The sequence below is a fragment of the Sander lucioperca genome, chromosome 5 (genome assembly GCF_008315115.2).
Source record: "Sander lucioperca isolate FBNREF2018 chromosome 5, SLUC_FBN_1.2, whole genome shotgun sequence".
Lineage (NCBI taxonomy): Eukaryota > Metazoa > Chordata > Actinopteri > Perciformes > Percidae > Sander > Sander lucioperca.
In genome coordinates this window covers 30,855,066-30,872,565 of record NC_050177.1, presented here as the reverse complement: position 1 = coordinate 30,872,565, position 17,500 = coordinate 30,855,066, and the positions used below count along the sequence as shown (strand labels likewise).

The 17,500-nt window shown below is 40.9% G+C and overlaps 2 protein-coding genes across 2 annotated transcripts in view; both read left to right on the top strand.

Moving 5' to 3' along the window:
* LOC116034155 (receptor-interacting serine/threonine-protein kinase 3-like) overlaps nucleotides 1-17,500 on the top strand; it is a 412,721-nt gene that overhangs the window by 305,674 nt on the left and 89,547 nt on the right. The window lies entirely within an intron of this gene.
* The window catches only part of LOC118495023 (NLR family CARD domain-containing protein 3-like), a 2,255-nt gene continuing 346 nt past the window's right edge, over nucleotides 15,592-17,500 (top strand). The window contains exons 1-3 of the mRNA XM_036001121.1: nucleotides 15,592-15,618; nucleotides 15,701-15,908; nucleotides 16,021-17,500. The exon at nucleotides 16,021-17,500 is cut by the window's right edge and continues 346 nt beyond it. Of these exons, the coding sequence (XP_035857014.1) occupies nucleotides 15,592-15,618; nucleotides 15,701-15,908; nucleotides 16,021-17,500 (1,715 nt within the window). The remainder of the gene's footprint in view (nucleotides 15,619-15,700; nucleotides 15,909-16,020) is intronic.

Below are 17,500 nucleotides of genomic sequence, written 5' to 3'. Positions count from 1 at the left end.
TGTGTGTGTCTGTGTGTGTGTGTGTGTGTGTCTGTGTGTGTGTGTGTGTGTGTGTGTCTGTGTGTGTGTGTGTGTCTGTGTGTGTGTGTGTGTGTCTGTGTGTGTGTGTGTGTGTCTGTGTGTGTGTGTGTGTGTGTGTTCAAGGTTCGACCAGATCGAGGACAGCAGTCGCTGCTTCAAAGCTGATATTTATTTTTACATTCTTGATGTTTTTGTGGGACAGTTTGAAAGTCGATTCTCAGACTTCAAAAAAATGGCCAAACTGTTCACAGTCCTCTGCCCAAAGCGGTTTGATCACCTGATGCTGAGGAGAAAATGCTTGAGCTGGCCCGTTTCTACTCAGAAGACATGCCCAAGCCAGAAGACGCAGTGGAGGAGTTTTGCTCTTTTCGTGCATTGTATTCTGAGTTAAACATGGATCTCACCACCGACGCCGTCCTGCCATTCCTCATTGCCAACGACATGGATAGAGCCGACCCACACCTGACCATTCTCCTCAGGATTTATAAAACCCTTCCCATCAGCAGCGCCAGCACCGAACGAAGTTTCAGCCGTCTGCTGCTCATTAAGACATACTTGCGTTCGTGCATGGATGAGGACAGACTGTCTAATCTCACCTGGCTGTGGTTGGAGCGGGACATACAGACAAGGACAAAGTGGTTGGCAGATTTGCCACCATGAAGGAGAGGAGGATGAAGATTTAAAAAAGGGACCATGCTATGTTCATAGTTTTGTTAGATGTATTTGTTCTGGAGGATCGTTAAGCAGACAACAAAATGGTGAGAAAAAAAATCGTCTGTAAGAATTTATGTTTCAGTTATGAATAAGTCACTCAGAATGAGTTTTCATCCCAGCACCTGTAGCCTGTGTGTCACTGCCTATGGAGATGTAAACAAACTTTATGTTCAATATATATAATAGAGCCACGTCAATTATATATTGTGGTACTGATTGAACACACTAGGCCTGTTCAGCACCATCGCTGTCCATCAGCTGTCTCTGTCCACCAGCTGTCTCTGTCCACCAGCTGTCTCTGTCCGTGGTGCTGAAACATTTTTACTTGACTGGCAAATTGTTTTCTTTGTTCTTCATTACAAAAATGTCAAAAAACCTGTCTTTTCTTTTTATTTATTTGACATTATATGCTTACTTGGCTCAACAACTGGCACATTATAACATATGCATTCATCAGATATTTTAATTTTAGTTTTAATTTTAAAATGACTTGGTAGCAGAGAGCCCCATGATGAAGCTCCGCCCCCACTGTACTGAGTGTCTAGCTCCGCCCCTACACGTCACATCTACTGGTCGCGGGGTGAGCTCCTCGACCAGCGACCAAAACACACTCACTTCCCTACAGCACAAGCTCTCCACCACAGTCTCCATGGGACGGCACCGCCCACACAAGCACCTGCCAGACACAGCGACACAGACACGCGGCGGCGGCTACGTTTGCAACAACATTTTCACCGGAGGAAGAGTTGAACGCTTAGAAATAAACACGAGGCAAATATGTTGTTACTGGAGCTAGTAGGCTACCATCAACACGTGGGATATCTAATCAAAATGTGTTTACAACGTCGGGGGAAAGAGGTGGGACTAGCAAGTTAGCCCATAGCTAGCATGATGTTCATCACCTCTGGAAGACTGAGAGACTTTCTGACTCAAAAGGTCCGCACCTGATTATTATTATTATATTATAGGTCAATGAAAACATGTCACATAACTTTTAAGCAACATACATTCAAGTGTGTGTGTGTGTGTGTGTGTGAGTGTGTGTGTGTGTGGGTGTGTGTGTATGTGTGTCTGTGTGTGTGTGGGTGTGTGTGTGTGTATGTGTGTCTGTCTATGTGTGTGTGTGTGTGTGTGTGTGTGTGTGTGGGTGTCTGTGTGTGTGTGTGTGTGTGTGTGGGTGTCTGTGTGTGTGTGTGTGTGTGTGTGTGTATGTGTGTCTGTGTGTGTGTGTGTGTGTGTGTGTGTGTGTGTCTGTGTGTGTGTGTGTGTGTGTGTGTGTGTGTGTGGCTGTGTGTGTCTGTGTGTGTGTCTGTGTGTGTGGCTGTGTGTGTGTGTGTGTCTGTGTGCGTCCGCTTTATGCGGAAAAAGGAAGTTTTTTTTCCCACATGTCCTCAAAGTTTTTTTGTGCCTTTTTTCAACATTTTTGTCTATCTCTCTAGCAGGGGGAATGAGAGGAGGGAAAAAGTAACTTTTAACTGAAGTTTAATTTCCTGTTTATCACTGCTGGTTGTTATGAAGAGTTACTGCTCCTCTGATCTCTGTTATCACATTAATATGTTTGTGTTGAAGACTTCACTGTTGGTATCAGTGAGGAAAGAAGACAGAGGGGGGATGGATTTCATATTTTAGGAAACATGTTCAGCTTGTGTAATGAGTAGTCAGTGTCTACAGTCATTAAATCTTTCAGTCAGTAACGGAACATCGACAGCAGTCCAAATGTCATTTTATTGTGAAAATCTGCTCCTGTTGCAGCCCTTCCTGCCTTCTTCCTGACAGGTGGAGCTGGGACTCATTCCAGGGAACAGCTCACCTGTGTCAGAGATTTCTCTCCAGGCGGAGAGTGACCCTCTTCTTCATCAACTCTTCTTCATCAACTCTTCTTCATCAACTCTTCTTCATCAACTCTTTGGACTGTTTGAAGAAACTGTAAGTTGCTGTTTGATACGTTAACAACACGTTAGTCTGTGGTCTCTTCAGGGTTAGTTTCTGGCTCTGTAAAGTTAAATATAATGTTTCTACTTCACTTCTTATTTCCTGAGAAAGTTTGGACGACTCTTGTTTTGAAGATCTACATGTTGGTGATTTACTGCAATCACACAACTCTAATGTTTCTGCTAAAAGGTTCCAGGTTTGTGTGTGTGTGTGTGTGTGTGTGTGTGTGTGTGTGTGTGTGTGTGTGTGTGTTCAAGGTTCCGTTTCATTGTCAATATCCTGAACGGCCTTGCCAAGGCCGTTTCTTGAAACAAACAGTCACCCTGTTAGGGCTCTGCAAGCGTGACTCTCTTGGTTCCTCCCCCGTCTTCCCCACTTCCTGCTGATTGTCGTATCGGCTCTGGACTGTTCAAGGGTGTCACCACGGCAACGTGCTGTGTTATCGCTATAACATTCTGCGGACAGGGACACTAGTGGGACTGCCGGGCTGTGCGTTTCTCAGCAGGCCAAACTCCCCAACCTACCCTCTCCCCAGTCCCACGCCTTCGCCGCTAAATGTGCAACTGTACATTTATGTTATGTATGTTCAGCAGTGCAAATGTACTGCTTGTGTGCTATGTGCTGAGGTGTTTTTTTCCTGTTCCCACACTGTTCTTATCTTTATGAGGATAGTCTGAGAGTTGTTTTTTTTCCCCCTCTCCTCTCCTCATGTCATGCTGTATCTGTCCCTGCTATGTTATGTTATGTATGTGATTATTATTATTATTCAGTAAACTAATAAGCAAAATACCAGTGCAACAGTGCATATATACTGTTTGCGTGCTTTAAATGTGCTCCTAAAGCTATGTTATGTTATGTTATGTTATGTTACGAAACAATTGTCCAATGAAATGTAATCATCATTTACAGCTGCTCTGATCAAGATAGAAGTTACCAGCCGGGCTGCCTCTGTGGACTTTGGTCTAAAATATCGAGAAAAAAAAAAAGAAAAAAAAAAGTCAAAACTTGTCAAAGAATATTCCAAAAAGGCAACGAAAACTCTGAAAAAAAGCAAGAAAAACATAGAAAAATGCAGCAAAAATTTCTGAAAACGTGACAGAACCTTTAAAAAAAGGAACAAACCTTCTAAAAAGCCCCCATAAATCCTGCCTATGTGTTCATAGTTTTGTCTCCACGTTAGTTATCTGGACATTAGGACTCAACCATGTGGGGAAACAATCTAATTGTGTTTTTTTTCTGCCAAGTTAGTCTTTGGTCTCTTCAGGGTTAGTTTGTGTCTCTGTGATGTTAAATATAATGTTTCTACTTCACTTCTTATTTCCTGAGAACGTGTGAAGGACTCTTGTGTTGAAGATCAGAAAGCTGTCAGCAGCAGTTAGTGTCGGTCGGTCTGTTCACTGACAGGACTGATGTGGAGACAACAAGACTCAGCTCTTTTATTCTCTAACTAAATCTACTAATATGGAACTGGGTCACTATGAGCTGGCACTCCTCCAACAGGAACCAACCCAATCCTAATCAGGACCCTCTACAGTTAGAGGAGGTGTAGACCACACTCTCAGTAATCATTTGGTGCGACTGTGGCGAGAACAAACTTCTGACGTCTAAATTCCTGCATTCAGATATATTAGTATGCACGAATTTAAGTTACAAAATGTTCTAGGTTTCCACAGAATGAAGCCGTAGCTCGACGCTCTTCTAAATCTCCTCATCTTAATCCACATTAAAAATCCACAGGACCACACGATGCTGAAGTTGGCTTCTGATTTGCAGCTTCCGATTCGGCAGTTAAGAGGAAATTTAAGAGGTACTTAAAACTGTCCGATTCAGCAGGGAAACATAACTTACATTGCTGAGTGACTGATCCTGAACCTCTTACTGTATTGAAAGAGTGTTATTCATTAAGGTAAATTATTAATTATGTTAAAACACACTTTTAGATTTCTGAAAGTTTTATTGTCCTTATGAGAACGCAATAAATTGGAGATTTCACAGTTTTTTTCATATGTAGACCACATAAGACCAGGTCCACATCCAAAACCACTACACCTAGACTTGATAAATCTAGACCTAATTATCCCAGAGAGGCTAAAGAATCTTAAAAACACAGTTTCAGATTTGTGAAAACTTAATTCTTTTTGTGAAAATGCAATGTATATGTATAAGTATAGGACGAGACTGAGATAAAAATGCACAATTTGAATCTGTCTGCTAGTTCAGCACCATGGATTTTGGTAATTTTGCTAACTGTGGATGCCATCTCTCCTCTGTATTTATAATTAATCAAAGCTTTGAAATATCTACACCATAGGTTGTATCTTTGACATAAAGGCCTATTAATGCCGTGTTCAGATCACATTGTTTAAACCGTAATTAGGCTACTCTAGCCAACAATGGATTGTTGAGCTCAGTTTATATTACAGCAGACTATTTTGTTAAAGGTCCCATGCCATAAACTTCATGAGGTTTTTTAACATTAAGTTGGTCAAGGCTACACCCCCACTCTCCACCTTAACTTAAAACAATATAAGCAGTATAGAGTATAAAAAATAAATACAGTGGACCAGCTTCCTCTGATACATAACTGTGTGGATGTGGCTTGTTTGTGTGAAGGCTCTGAATTTTGACAGATTCACAGACAAAAAGCAGAAGTATTCATCAAAGAGTTTACTTTGTTGGCAGGCATAACACAGACACCAAAATGTTAAGACGGGCAGGATTTGCAGGCAGATTCAGTCAAAACAAAAGGTTAGCAATGCTACGACGAGGAGACATAATAGACTAGGCTGCTGTGCAAGTGTACAGTCTTAACTCTAAAGTCTTTGGATTTGGTAATGAAGATCGTGACTGCAGGCAGGTGTGAGGTGACAGGCAAAGGTAGGAACACAATGAGGACACCTGGTGGGCAGAAGTTGAGGGGCAGGGTCTGAAATGGCGGCAGATGTGAGAAACATAAATGAGATTTCACCATTTGATTGATTTCTGAATCAAATGGTGATAACTGTGTAGAAGAATTGACAAAAAGCTTTTCATAAAAAGGTCTTCATTTATAGGTCAAATGAAAACCAAGCACACTAATGGTTAAATTATGTTGCCTCTAAAGGCCGAGACACACTAACCAGACGGCCGACTGTTGGCAGAAAAGGCAGTTGGACTCATCAGTCGGCTCCTGTCGGTCCAAAAAGTGCCTCGTAACACCCCGAAGTGACGCTGTTATAGAGACGTAATACGTAATAATAATATAAATACGTTAATAATGTACCTTAATGACTAACACTCTTTCAATACAGTCAGAACTGAACTACATTCAGAAACAGCATCTCTGAGCTGGTGATGACGTCATGGTGCCCTCTGGTGACATCATCAGGAACTACAAGCAGAGCTCCACCAATCATATTCACACATTAAAACATGTTTACAGATTTTATTAGTTTAATTTCTATGTTTTTATCTAACACACTCACCACACTTTTTAAATTACATTAGATTACATTTTATGCATTTATTTTGTAATACTTTTAAAATTAAAATTATTATTTTTTTAAAAACAGATTTTATTATTTACTTTAGTATATATTTGTAAAAATGACAGATACCCCCATTTAGTGTATGTGTTATGTGAGTATAAAGGTGCCGTTGGTACAGTGAATATAAACTTTCCTCTGAAGAACAGCTGACGGAAATATTGTTATTTTGAGATAATGTTACTGTTATTGTGATTTAGTATTATACTGTATTAAGTATTGTATATTGTCTAGTGCAGTTAGCCGTCTGAATGTGTGTGTGTGTGTGTGTGTGTGTGTGTGTGTGTGTGTGTGCGTGTGTGTTTAACCATCATTCTGTTGGAGAAAATGACATTTTTACTTCCCTTGGCCAATCAGTGAAAAGCCCTATTAACCTCCTTAGACGTGTGGAAAGTCCCTTGTGTTGCATTCACGGGACAAAGGAAAAACAAACACACACTGACAACAACAAATCTGAACCTTTCTCTAAGATGGCCTCTAGTTATTTCCTTTCTCCTGCTGTCAGAAAACAAACCGTCGTCTCCACCAGCGTAAAGTCAGACACAACAGGACTCTACTGTTTCCTCTGGGACCTTTCAGAATAAAATGTAGAGACCTAAATGCCTCTGTTACTGTTGTAGTGATGTTTGGAGGAGGAGAAGTGTCTTCATGTCCTTGGATTCAAACATTTAGTCCTTCACTTCATCTCAGAGGAACAGATTACACTCTCACAGCTCCATTACATCCACATTCTTCACATTCATCCATTAGAGGATCAATACATCACATCAAAGTCCAGAAAATCATTCATGAAAACATGTCATATCTTTCAGATTTACTGTGTAAATGATTATGTTTTTAAAATAATTAATTAAAATAATGTATGTATATATATATATATATATATATATATATATATATATATATATATATATATATATATATATATATATTAAAAAACGATTGAAATAAAGGGATATAGTATTACCAGATAAATACATAAAATGTATTAAAATGTAATTTATGAAGTAGGGTGAGTGTGTAAGATAAAAACAGAAATTAAACTAATAAAATCTGTAAACATGTTTTAATGTGTGTATATGATTGGTGGAGCTCTGCTTGTAGTTCCTGATGATGTCACCAGAGGGCGCCATGACATCATCACCAGCTCAGAGATGAAGACTAACTGGGGACTTTGGGTTAGTTTGATTGTTCTTTATTTTGGTATTTCTCTCTAAAATAACAGATGACAACATTACCAATAATCAGTAACATTATAAATCATCATGTCGTTGTTTGTTAACAGTTAAAATAACTTTTAACTGAAGTTTAATTTCCTGTTTATCACTGCTGGTTGTTATGAAGAGTTACTGCTCCTCTGATCTCTGTTGGCACAGTGTTTCTGGTTCTACAGGATTCTTTCTGTCTCCTCCTCCTCCTCCTCCTCCTCTTCCTCTTCCTCCTCCTCCTCCTCCTCCTCCTGATGAAGCTGAAACAGGTTTGTTGTTTTGCTGTCAGAGACGAAGGTTTCAGTCGACACATGATAAGATGTCTGGGTGTCCCAGAGGTCTTCCAGGTGGAGCTGCAGCGTGAGAAACCCTCCAATCAGAGCAGTCAACTACGTAAGTCTTCACTTTTTATTTGTGAATATTAATTTTAAGTTTTAAAATCAAACTAGAACTGGAAATATTAACAATCATGTCTAGAGAATCTGGAAACACAAGGTGGTAGGTAATTTATCTCGTCTGTAACGTTTAAAATATACTTTAATATAAACTCTTTAAACATCATCTGGTGTGTGTGTGTGTGTGTCTGTGTGTGTGTGTGTGTGTGTGTGTGTCTTGTTTAACTATATTCTTGAGGTCCAAAAACCGGGAGTCCAGTATACTTGTGGGGTCTGGACAGCTTTGTGGGGCAAAAATGCTGGATCCCACAAGTTTAAAGGTCTGTTTGAGGGTGAAGACTTGGTTTCAGGATTATTTTTAGAATTAGGTTATGGTTAGGGTGAGGGTAAGGGTTAAGGTTAGGCATTTAGTTGGGATGGTTAAGGTTATGGGTAAGGGGCTAGGGAATGCATTATGTCAATGACTGGTCCCCATAAAGATAATCAAACGCACATATGTGTGTGTGTGTGTGTGTGTGTGTGTGTGTGTGTGTGTGTGTGTGTGTGTGTGTGTGTGTGTGTGTGTGTGTGTGTGCGTAACCTCCACAGACGTGTGGAAAGTTCCTCGTGTTGCATTCACTGGACAAAGGAAAAAACAAATACACACTGACAACAACAACCACAGTTACACAGAGAGAAGAAACAAAGCTCTTATTGTGAAAATCTGCTTCCTGTCAGGTGGGGCTGTGACTCATCAGGAAACAACTCACCTGAGTTCTTCTCCGTCAACTCTTTGGACTGTTTGAAGAAACTGTAAGTATCTGTTTGGTACTTTAACACCACGTTAGTCTTTGGTCTCTTCAGGGTTAGTTTCTGGCTCTGTAAAGTTAAATATAATGTTTCTACTTCTCTTCTTATTTCCTGAGAAAGTTTGGACGACTCTTGTGTTGAAGATAAATCTCCATGTTGTAACATGAACTACTACAGAGGAGGTTTTAAATACTTTGCCAGGTGTTTATACGTCTGTCTGTCACAACCGTGAGGCTGCAGTCAGGAAACTTTACAGCTGTGTAGCTGAGATCTAAATGAAGGCCGAGTTGAAGATGGGGGGGTCTGAGCAAGGGGGGAGGAAGTAGGAGGAGAGGAAGTAAGGAAGGACCAACTTTAAGCCCCTGGCCTGATTTGGCCGGTGTGAATCCAAGATGGCCGCTAGTTATTTCCTTTCTCCTGCTGTCAGAAAACAAACCGTAAAATGTAGAGACCTAAATGCCTCTGTTACTGTTGTAGTGATGTGTGGAGGAGGAGAAGTGTCTTCATGTCTTAATTCTTATGAACAGGACAGGAATGTTCTGGTCAAAGATGACATTAGTCCTGGAGCCTCATTTATAAAACCTGTTACGCAAGAAAAAGTTCCGTAAAGCAGGGTGAAATTTGTGTGTGTGTGTGTGTGTGTGTGTGTCGTGTGTGTCTGTGTGTGTGTGTGTCTGTCTGTTCGTATTTGTGTGTGTCTTTGCGTCTGTGTCTGTGTCTGTGTGTGTTTGTGTGTCAGTGTGTGTGTGTGTGTGTGTGTGTCTCTGTGTGTCTGTGTGTGTGTGTGTGTGTGCATCTGTGTGTGTGTGTGTGTGTGTGTGTGTCTCTGTGTGTCTGTGTCTCTGTGTGTAAGTGTGTGTGCGTGTGTGTGTGTGTGTCTGTGTGTCTCTGTGTGTCTGTGTGTGTGTGTGTGTGTGTGTGTGTGTGTGTGTGTATGTGTGTGTGTGTGTGTGTGTGTGTGTGTCTGAACCTGCTATTCCCACACAAAGTTATAAATTGTTACATTTCAATCACTTTCACCTGTTCTGATTAAGTTCTAAGAAATAAGCACCAATAATGATCAAAAATCTAGTTTCTATTTTTTACGTTTTTTATAATTGAATTTCCTTGTTTTCTCACAAAAAAACGAAAAATATCATGTGATCATAAATGTGATCTCACAGGGGCAAATGGCAAATATGAACCATAAATGATGTAAATATCATTGGTAATTCAGCTAAATCTGTTAAGTATTAAGTCTGTGTTAGTGTTTGGGTTAGTTGGATTGTTCTTTATTTTGGTATTTCTCTCTAAATTAACAAAAGACAACATTACCAATAATCAGTAACATTATAAATCATCATGTCGTTGTTTGTTAACAGTTAAAATAACTTTTAACTGAAGTTTAATTTCCTGTTTATCACTGCTGGTTGTTATGAAGAGTTACTGCTCCTCTGATCTCTGTTGGCACAGTGTTTCTGGTTCTACAGGATTCTTTCTGTCTCCTCCTCCTCCTCCTCCTCCTCCTCCTCCTCTTCCTCCTCCTCCTCCTCCTCCTCCTCTTCCTCCTCCTCCTCCTCCTCCTCCTCCTCCTCCTCTTCCTCCTCCTCCTCCTCTTCCTCCTCCTCCTCCTCCTCCTCCTGATGAAGCTGAAACAGGTTTGTTGTTTTGCTGTCAGAGACGAAGGTTTCAGTCGACACACGATAAGATGTCTGGGTGTCCCAGAGGTCTTCCAGGTGGAGCTGCAGCGTGAGAAACCCTCCAATCAGAGCAGTCAAGTACGTTAGTCTTCACTTTTTATTTGTGAATATTGATTTTAATTAATTTTAAGTTTTGAATTCAAACTAGAACTGGAAATATGAACAATCATGTCTAGAGAATCTGGAAAAACAAGGTGGTAGGTAATTTAACTCGTCTGTAACGTTTAAAATATACTTTAATATAAACTCTTTAAACATCATTTGGCACCATTTAAATTCTGTTTTGTTTCAGAGAAAGTTAAACATAGTGTGTGTGTGTGTGTTTGTGTGTGTGTGTTTGTGTGTGTGTGTGTGTGTGTGTGTTTGTCTGTGTTTGTGTGTGTGTGTGTGTGTGTGTGTGTGTTTGTCTGTGTGTGTGTGTGTGTTTGTCTGTGTTTGTGTGTGTCTGTGTGTGTGTGTGTGTTTGTGTGTGTGTGTGTGTGTAACCTCCAGAGACGTATGAAAAGTTCCTTGTGTTGCATTCACGGGACAAAGGAAGAACAAACACACACTGACAACAACAACCACAGTTACACAGAGAGAAGAAACAAAGCTCTTATTGTGAAAATCTGCTTCCTGTCAGGTGGGGCTGTGACTCATCAGGAAACAACTCACCTGAGTTCTTCTCCGTCAACTCTTTGGACTGTTTGAAGAAACTGTAAGTATCTGTTTGGTACTTTAACAACACGTTAGTCTTTGGTCTCTTCAGGGTTAGTTTCTGGCTCTGTAAAGTTAAATATAATGTTTCTACTTCACTTCTTATTTCCTGAGAAAGTTTGGACGACTCTTGTGTTGAAGATAAATCTCCATGTTGTAACATGAACTACTACAGAGGAGGTTTTAAATACTTTGCCAGGGGCCTGTTTCTCAAAAGCAGAATATATAAATCCAGGATAACTGATAAAGCGAGACTTGACCTAGTCTGATCTGAGCATCCTGGCGTGGTGAGTTTCACGAAGGCCGAGCCAGGCTGAGGAGGAGAGACTAGGTCGAGTCAGGATGAGGAGGAGAGACTAGGTCTAGTCAGGATGAGGAGGAGAGACTAGGTCTAGTCAGGCTGAGGAGGAGAGACTAGGTCTAGTCAGGCTGAGGAGGAGAGACTAGGTCTAGTCAGGATGAGGAGGAGAGACTAGGTCTAGTCAGGCTGAGGAGGAGAGACTAGGTCTAGTCAGGCTGAGGAGGAGAGACTAGGTCTAGTCAGGATGAGGAGGAGAGACTAGGTCTAGTCAGGCTGAGGAGGAGAGACTAGGTCTAGTCAGGATGAGGAGGAGAGACTAGGTCTAGTCAGGCTGAGGAGGAGAGACTAGGTCTAGTCAGGCTGAGGAGGAGAGACTAGGTCTAGTCAGGATGAGGAGGAGAGACTAGGTCTAGTCAGGCTGAAGTAATTCAGATAGATGAGCGTCCACGGCTTTCCTCAAAGGACCGCGAGGTCGATCACAGATTTACTGATGCCAAAATGGAGAATAATCATTGTTCATACTTTATACAGAGTGAGCAGCAGCTTCTTGTGGAAGTATGATGACGTGAAACACATTATTTGTATAAAAAGAAAAGAAACACGGCCACTGTAATGAAACAGTGAGAGAAAGTGTAGCAGACGATCACGGACCGACTGAATGTGTAAGCAGCCTAAAAATATACATTAACTGACCACTGCTCTGAACTGAAACCATCATAATCATACCATTCAAGGATTAGGTTACTAATCATTTGCACAAATTAACAGTTGTACTCTTTGCCTTAAAAGTAAGAAGAAGATAATGTTACTCAGGAAATTTACCATGAAGACCAATTTTCTACAACGCTAGAGTATGATGCGTAAATATCTCGTTCACTCTGTTCCTCTCTCTCTCTTATGGGCTAACATATAAATTTCCTAAGTCATATTAACTTCCACTGCTCACTTTTAATGCAGAGTGTACAACTGTTCGTTTTTACAAATGACAGTGACTCAGTGAATGGTTTCAGTTAAGAGCAGTAGTAAGTAGCAGTAGTAGCATAAATGTATATTTTTAGACTATCATTCAGTCTGTCCGCTATTATCTGCCACGCATTTTCTCGCGTATTTTTTATTTTTTATAGAGGACGAGTTTCCTTCTCTAGATATATGCCTTGCTCTCAGTTGTATATGGACAAAGAAAATAAAGACACTGAATAAATTGGACTCTAAAATCTAGAAACTATAAAGATAATGAAGTGATAAAATCCATGCACACTGTAAACATAAAGGAACAGAGTATATTCATCAGTTATTTCATTCATATAAGCATTGTATGTATTGCCCTTAGTAACAGACTTCATTTAAAACACATTTGAAATTTTATCAGCCTTTTCTAATTATCTCAACAACTGTCATAATATATTCATCAAACTTCTAACAACAATATGAACAGCAGTCTTCATACAGCAATATAACAGTAACAATGACTGTCACATGAATAATTATTTAAAAAAATAATGGTCACAACTTTAAATAATAACAGTAGGCCTACTTAAATGAACAGTAATATGCACCTGTTGTGTTTTAATGCAGGCTGATAACAATAGGGTAAAACCACTGCTGGGTGATCAGAAAAGGCTCCAGGATTAAATAAATCCTAGCTGTTAGCCTGGTCGGGAGCAGGCTAGCTGCACAGAACAAATCTCCATGGTGATTTATGTGCCTCCACTTTCGTGAAAACGAGTCAAGGCTAAATTCATACAGGATAACAGGGAAATTCCGGCTTAATCCATTATCTTGGTTTTGTGAAACAGGCCCCAGGTGTTTATATGTCTGTCTGTCACAACCGTGAGGCTGCAGTCAGGAAACTTTACAGCTGTGTAGCTGAGATCTAAATGAAGGCTGAGTTGAAGATGGGGGGGGTCTGATCAAGGGGGGAGGAAGTAGGAGGGGAGGAAGTAATTCGGCCCTGATTCTGCCGGTGTGAATCCATCATAAGATGGCCTCTAGTTATTTCCTTTCTCCTGCTGTCAGAAAACAAACCTTAGTCTCCACCAGCGTAAAGTCAGACACAACAGGACTCTACTGTTTCCTCTGGGACCTTTCAGAATAAAAGGAAGTGACCTAAATGCCTCTGTCACTGTTGTAGTGATGTGTGGAGGAGGATGCCCAGGACAGAAAGGTGAGATTGATTGTTATAATGGAGTCTTGTCTCCATTAGAGGACAGAAAGATGACATTAGTCCTGGAGTCTTTCCAATGTTCCTGTTCTCCCAGAAAGATAATGAATGACAGAGCAGGATGAGCAGAGAGCAGAAATGTTTCAGTCAAGAGATTCAGACTTTATTTCTTGCTTCACAGCTTCTAGTTTCTCCAGCAGCTTCTGTTTTTGTAGATTAAAAAGTGGTCTTCCTCTCTTTCTAACAGGACCCATCAGAGACCAGACCCTGCTGATCCTGAACCTGAACCTGAACCCAGCTGTGTGTCCATGAAGAGTAACCGGTCCATGGAGCCACCGCTACTTTAAGAGAAAACCTGTAAGGGAGAGGAGAATAGAAATGGAGGAGAGGCTACTTGAAATGGAGGAGAGAGGATTGATGGAGAGACTTGAATGGCAGAAGGAGCGAATTGCAATGGAAAGGGAAATAGAAATGTTAAGAAGAAGATTGAGGTGAGTTGTGAACATCCAGCAAACTGGAACGAGTCTCATTGGATGGAACTACGTCCCGTCTGGGTTGTTTTGTGTCATGTCAGTCTCATGCACACTCCTTCAAATAAAGTGCTTTTTTTGTCATTTTGTGGGAAGAAATTATTGTAGTTGATGACTGAAATGAGAATATTTTTGTAAAATAATTTCCTGTCTCACTCAAAATATATTTTTGTTTAGACAACATTTTGAAATATTATATTTAGATTTTTCTAAATTCTGATTTCAAAAGATATATTTATTGAGTTTAGGACAGAAAGTAAAGCATTATTGGCATTGAATTGTTAATAATTAGGCCTAGAGACATATTCATATTAATATTATATTTTATGCACGGAGACTTTAACTGAACATGTGACCCTGAATAAATGTGTTTTTCTATCAGGACCCAGCAGAGACCAGAGTCTCCTGAACCTCGACCTGGACCTGAACCTGGACCTGAACCCAGCTGTGTGTCCTTTAAGAGCGACCGGTCACAGGAGCGCTTTATTGACTTTAAAGGTCAACAACCCTCTGCTGAAAAGAGGTAAGCTGTTAATATTATTATAACATTGCTGATTCATGTTTCAACTTTTATGTTTCTAGAGAAGTTTTGAAAATGTATTTTCAGCGTCTTTCCTCTTTACATATATTTATATTCTCACATCTGAAAGTTGCACAGTTAAACCAGTCTTCAACTCTTGACTTTAGGTAAATAATGGTCTCTGGTGTTTCAGCTTTTTAACCCAGTTTTTTCGTATAGTTTATTGAACTTTTGAACTTTGTGTTAATCTTGTTTTAGTTGCTGCTTGTTTCTCCAGCAGTTTTTGTTTCTGAATAATAAAAAGTGAATTTCCATCCCTGTTGGTCTTACTCTCTGTGTAACAGGATCCATCAAAGACCAGACTCTGCTGAACCTGAACCCAGCTGTGTGTCCTTCAAGAGCGACTGGTCAAATGATCGCCTCCTTGACTTTAAAGATCAACAACCCTCTGCTGAAAAGACGTAAGCTGTTAATAATATTATAATATTGCTGATTCATGTTTCAAGTTTTATGTAACCAGAGAAGTTTTGAAATGTATTTTCAGAGTCTTTCTTCTTCACATATATTTATATTCTCACATCTGAAAGTTTTCCAGTAGACCAGTCTTCAACTGTAGATCTCAATGTAATATTGGACCTGGTTTGGTCCAATATCATGTGGTGTTTTAGCCCCATTAAAAAGCATTTTAAATCTCCCATAGCCATAGGTTAGGCTAAAAATCATGGCAAAATTCTTCCCAAATGTTCTTCTCCAACTGGGAATACCAGGGTGATGGTTGAGATGTGTGTGCCTCAGAGTGCCCCTTCCAGTTTAACTTCATCTGCACATCCCCCCTGGAGAATCAGCGACCCTTGGTAAGTGTTTGTGTCACCTGGGTCAGGACACTATTTACCATGAGAAGACTTCTGCCATTTGAGTCTGGACACTTAAGGAAAAGTTTCAGTGAGTGGGTTCATGACCAGATTCTTTCTTCCTGATTCCTCCACAGAGTGGACCAGGAGAGCTCAGAGGTTCCCATTGGTCAGTCTGCCCAGCAGCATCAAACACACCTGGACTCCATATTTATGGTCTGTACATGTACAACAACTACTTTTACATCTATTCTGTTCACAATAATCTCCATGCTGCACTTTTCAGACCACTGGATTGTCAGTCTGTCCAACATGTATCTGATGTTTGCTTCCATTTTTTTCAGTTTGATTGTGTCATTCATATAATCTTCTCTTCCAGCTGCTGGAGGACAACATTGGCACTTTTGTGAAGAACGAGCTGAAGAAGATCCAGAAGGTTCTGAGTCCAGATTACCCAGAATGCTCAGAGAGTCAGAGGGAGGGTGAGGATGAAGAGCAGAGGAGCAGCAGAGAGGCATTTCTGAAGATCACACTGCACTTCCTGAAGAGAATGAAGCAGGACGAGCTGGCTGACCGTCTGCAGAGCAGTAAGAGGATTTCTCTAAAGATTTAACTTGCTGGACTAATGGGACGTTTACTAATGTCTCCAGAGAAAGGTCAAAACATGTTCCTGTTTTCTTTACAAAATTACTTAATGAGCTTTTTTATTATGTAATATTTCAGGAAGTTCTGCTGGAGTTTGTAAACGTAAACTCAAGACTAACCTAAACAAGAAGTTCCAGTGTGTGTTTGAGGGGATTGCTAAAGCAGGAAACCCAACCCTTCTGAATCAGATGTTCACAGAGATCTACATCATGGAGGGAGGGACTGCAGAGGTCAATGATGAACATGAGGTCAGGCAGATTGAAATAGCATCCAGGAAACCAGACAGACCAGAAACAACAATCAGAAGAGAAGACATCTTTAAAGCTCCACCTGGAAGAGATGAACCAATCAGAACAGTGATGACTAAGGGAGTGGCTGGCATCGGGAAAACAGTCTTAACACAGAAGTTCACTCTGGACTGGGCTGAAGGCAAAGTTAACCAGGACATCCAGTTCATATTTCCTTTCACTTTCAGAGAGCTGAACATGGTGAAAGAGAAGAAGTACAGCTTGGTGGAACTTGTTGATCACTTCTTCAGTGAAACCAAAGAAGCAGGAATCTGCAGGTTTGAAGAGTTCCAGGTAGTGTTCATCTTTGACGGTCTGGATGAGTGTCGACTTCCTCTGGATTTCCACAACACTGAGATCCTGACTGATGTTACAGAGTCCACCTCAGTGGGTGTGCTGCTGACAAACCTTATCAGAGGGAATCTGCTTCCCTCTGCTCGCCTCTGGATAACCACAAGACCTGCAGCAGCCAATCGGATCCCTGCTGAGTGTTTTGACATGGTGACAGATGTCAGAGGGTTCACTGACCAACAGAAGGAGGAGTACTTCAGTAAGAGATACAGAGACAAGAAGCAGTCAAGCACAATCATCTCCCACATCAAGACATCACGAAGCCTCCACATCATGTGTCACATCCCAGTCTTCTGCTGGATCACTGCTACGGTTCTGGAGGATGTGTTGAAGACCAGAGAGGGAGGAGAGCTGCCCAAGACCCTGACTGAGATGTACATCCACTTCCTGGTGGTTCAGTCCAAACTGAAGAACATAAAATACGGTGGAGGAGCTGGGACCGATTCAAACTGGAATGAAGAGACAAAGAAGATGATCGAGTCTCTGGGAAAACTGGCTTTTGAGCAGCTGCAGAAAGGCAACCTGATCTTCTATGAATCAGACCTGATAGAGTGTGGCATCAATATCAGATCAGCCTCAGTGTACTCAGGAGTGTTCACACAGATCTTTAAAGAAGAGAGAGGACTGTACCAGGACAAGGTGTACTGCTTCGTCCATCTGAGTGTTCAGGAGTTTCTGGCTGCTCTTCATGTCCATCTGACATTCATCAACTCTGGAGTCAACCTGCTGTCAGAAGAACAATCACCATCATGGTGGTCTGAAGTGTTCAGAGACAAATCAACACGTTTCTACCAGAGTGCTGTGGACAAGGCCTTACAGAGTCCAAATGGACACCTGGACTTGTTCCTTCGCTTCCTCCTGGGTCTTTCTCTGCAGACCAATCAGAATCTCCTACG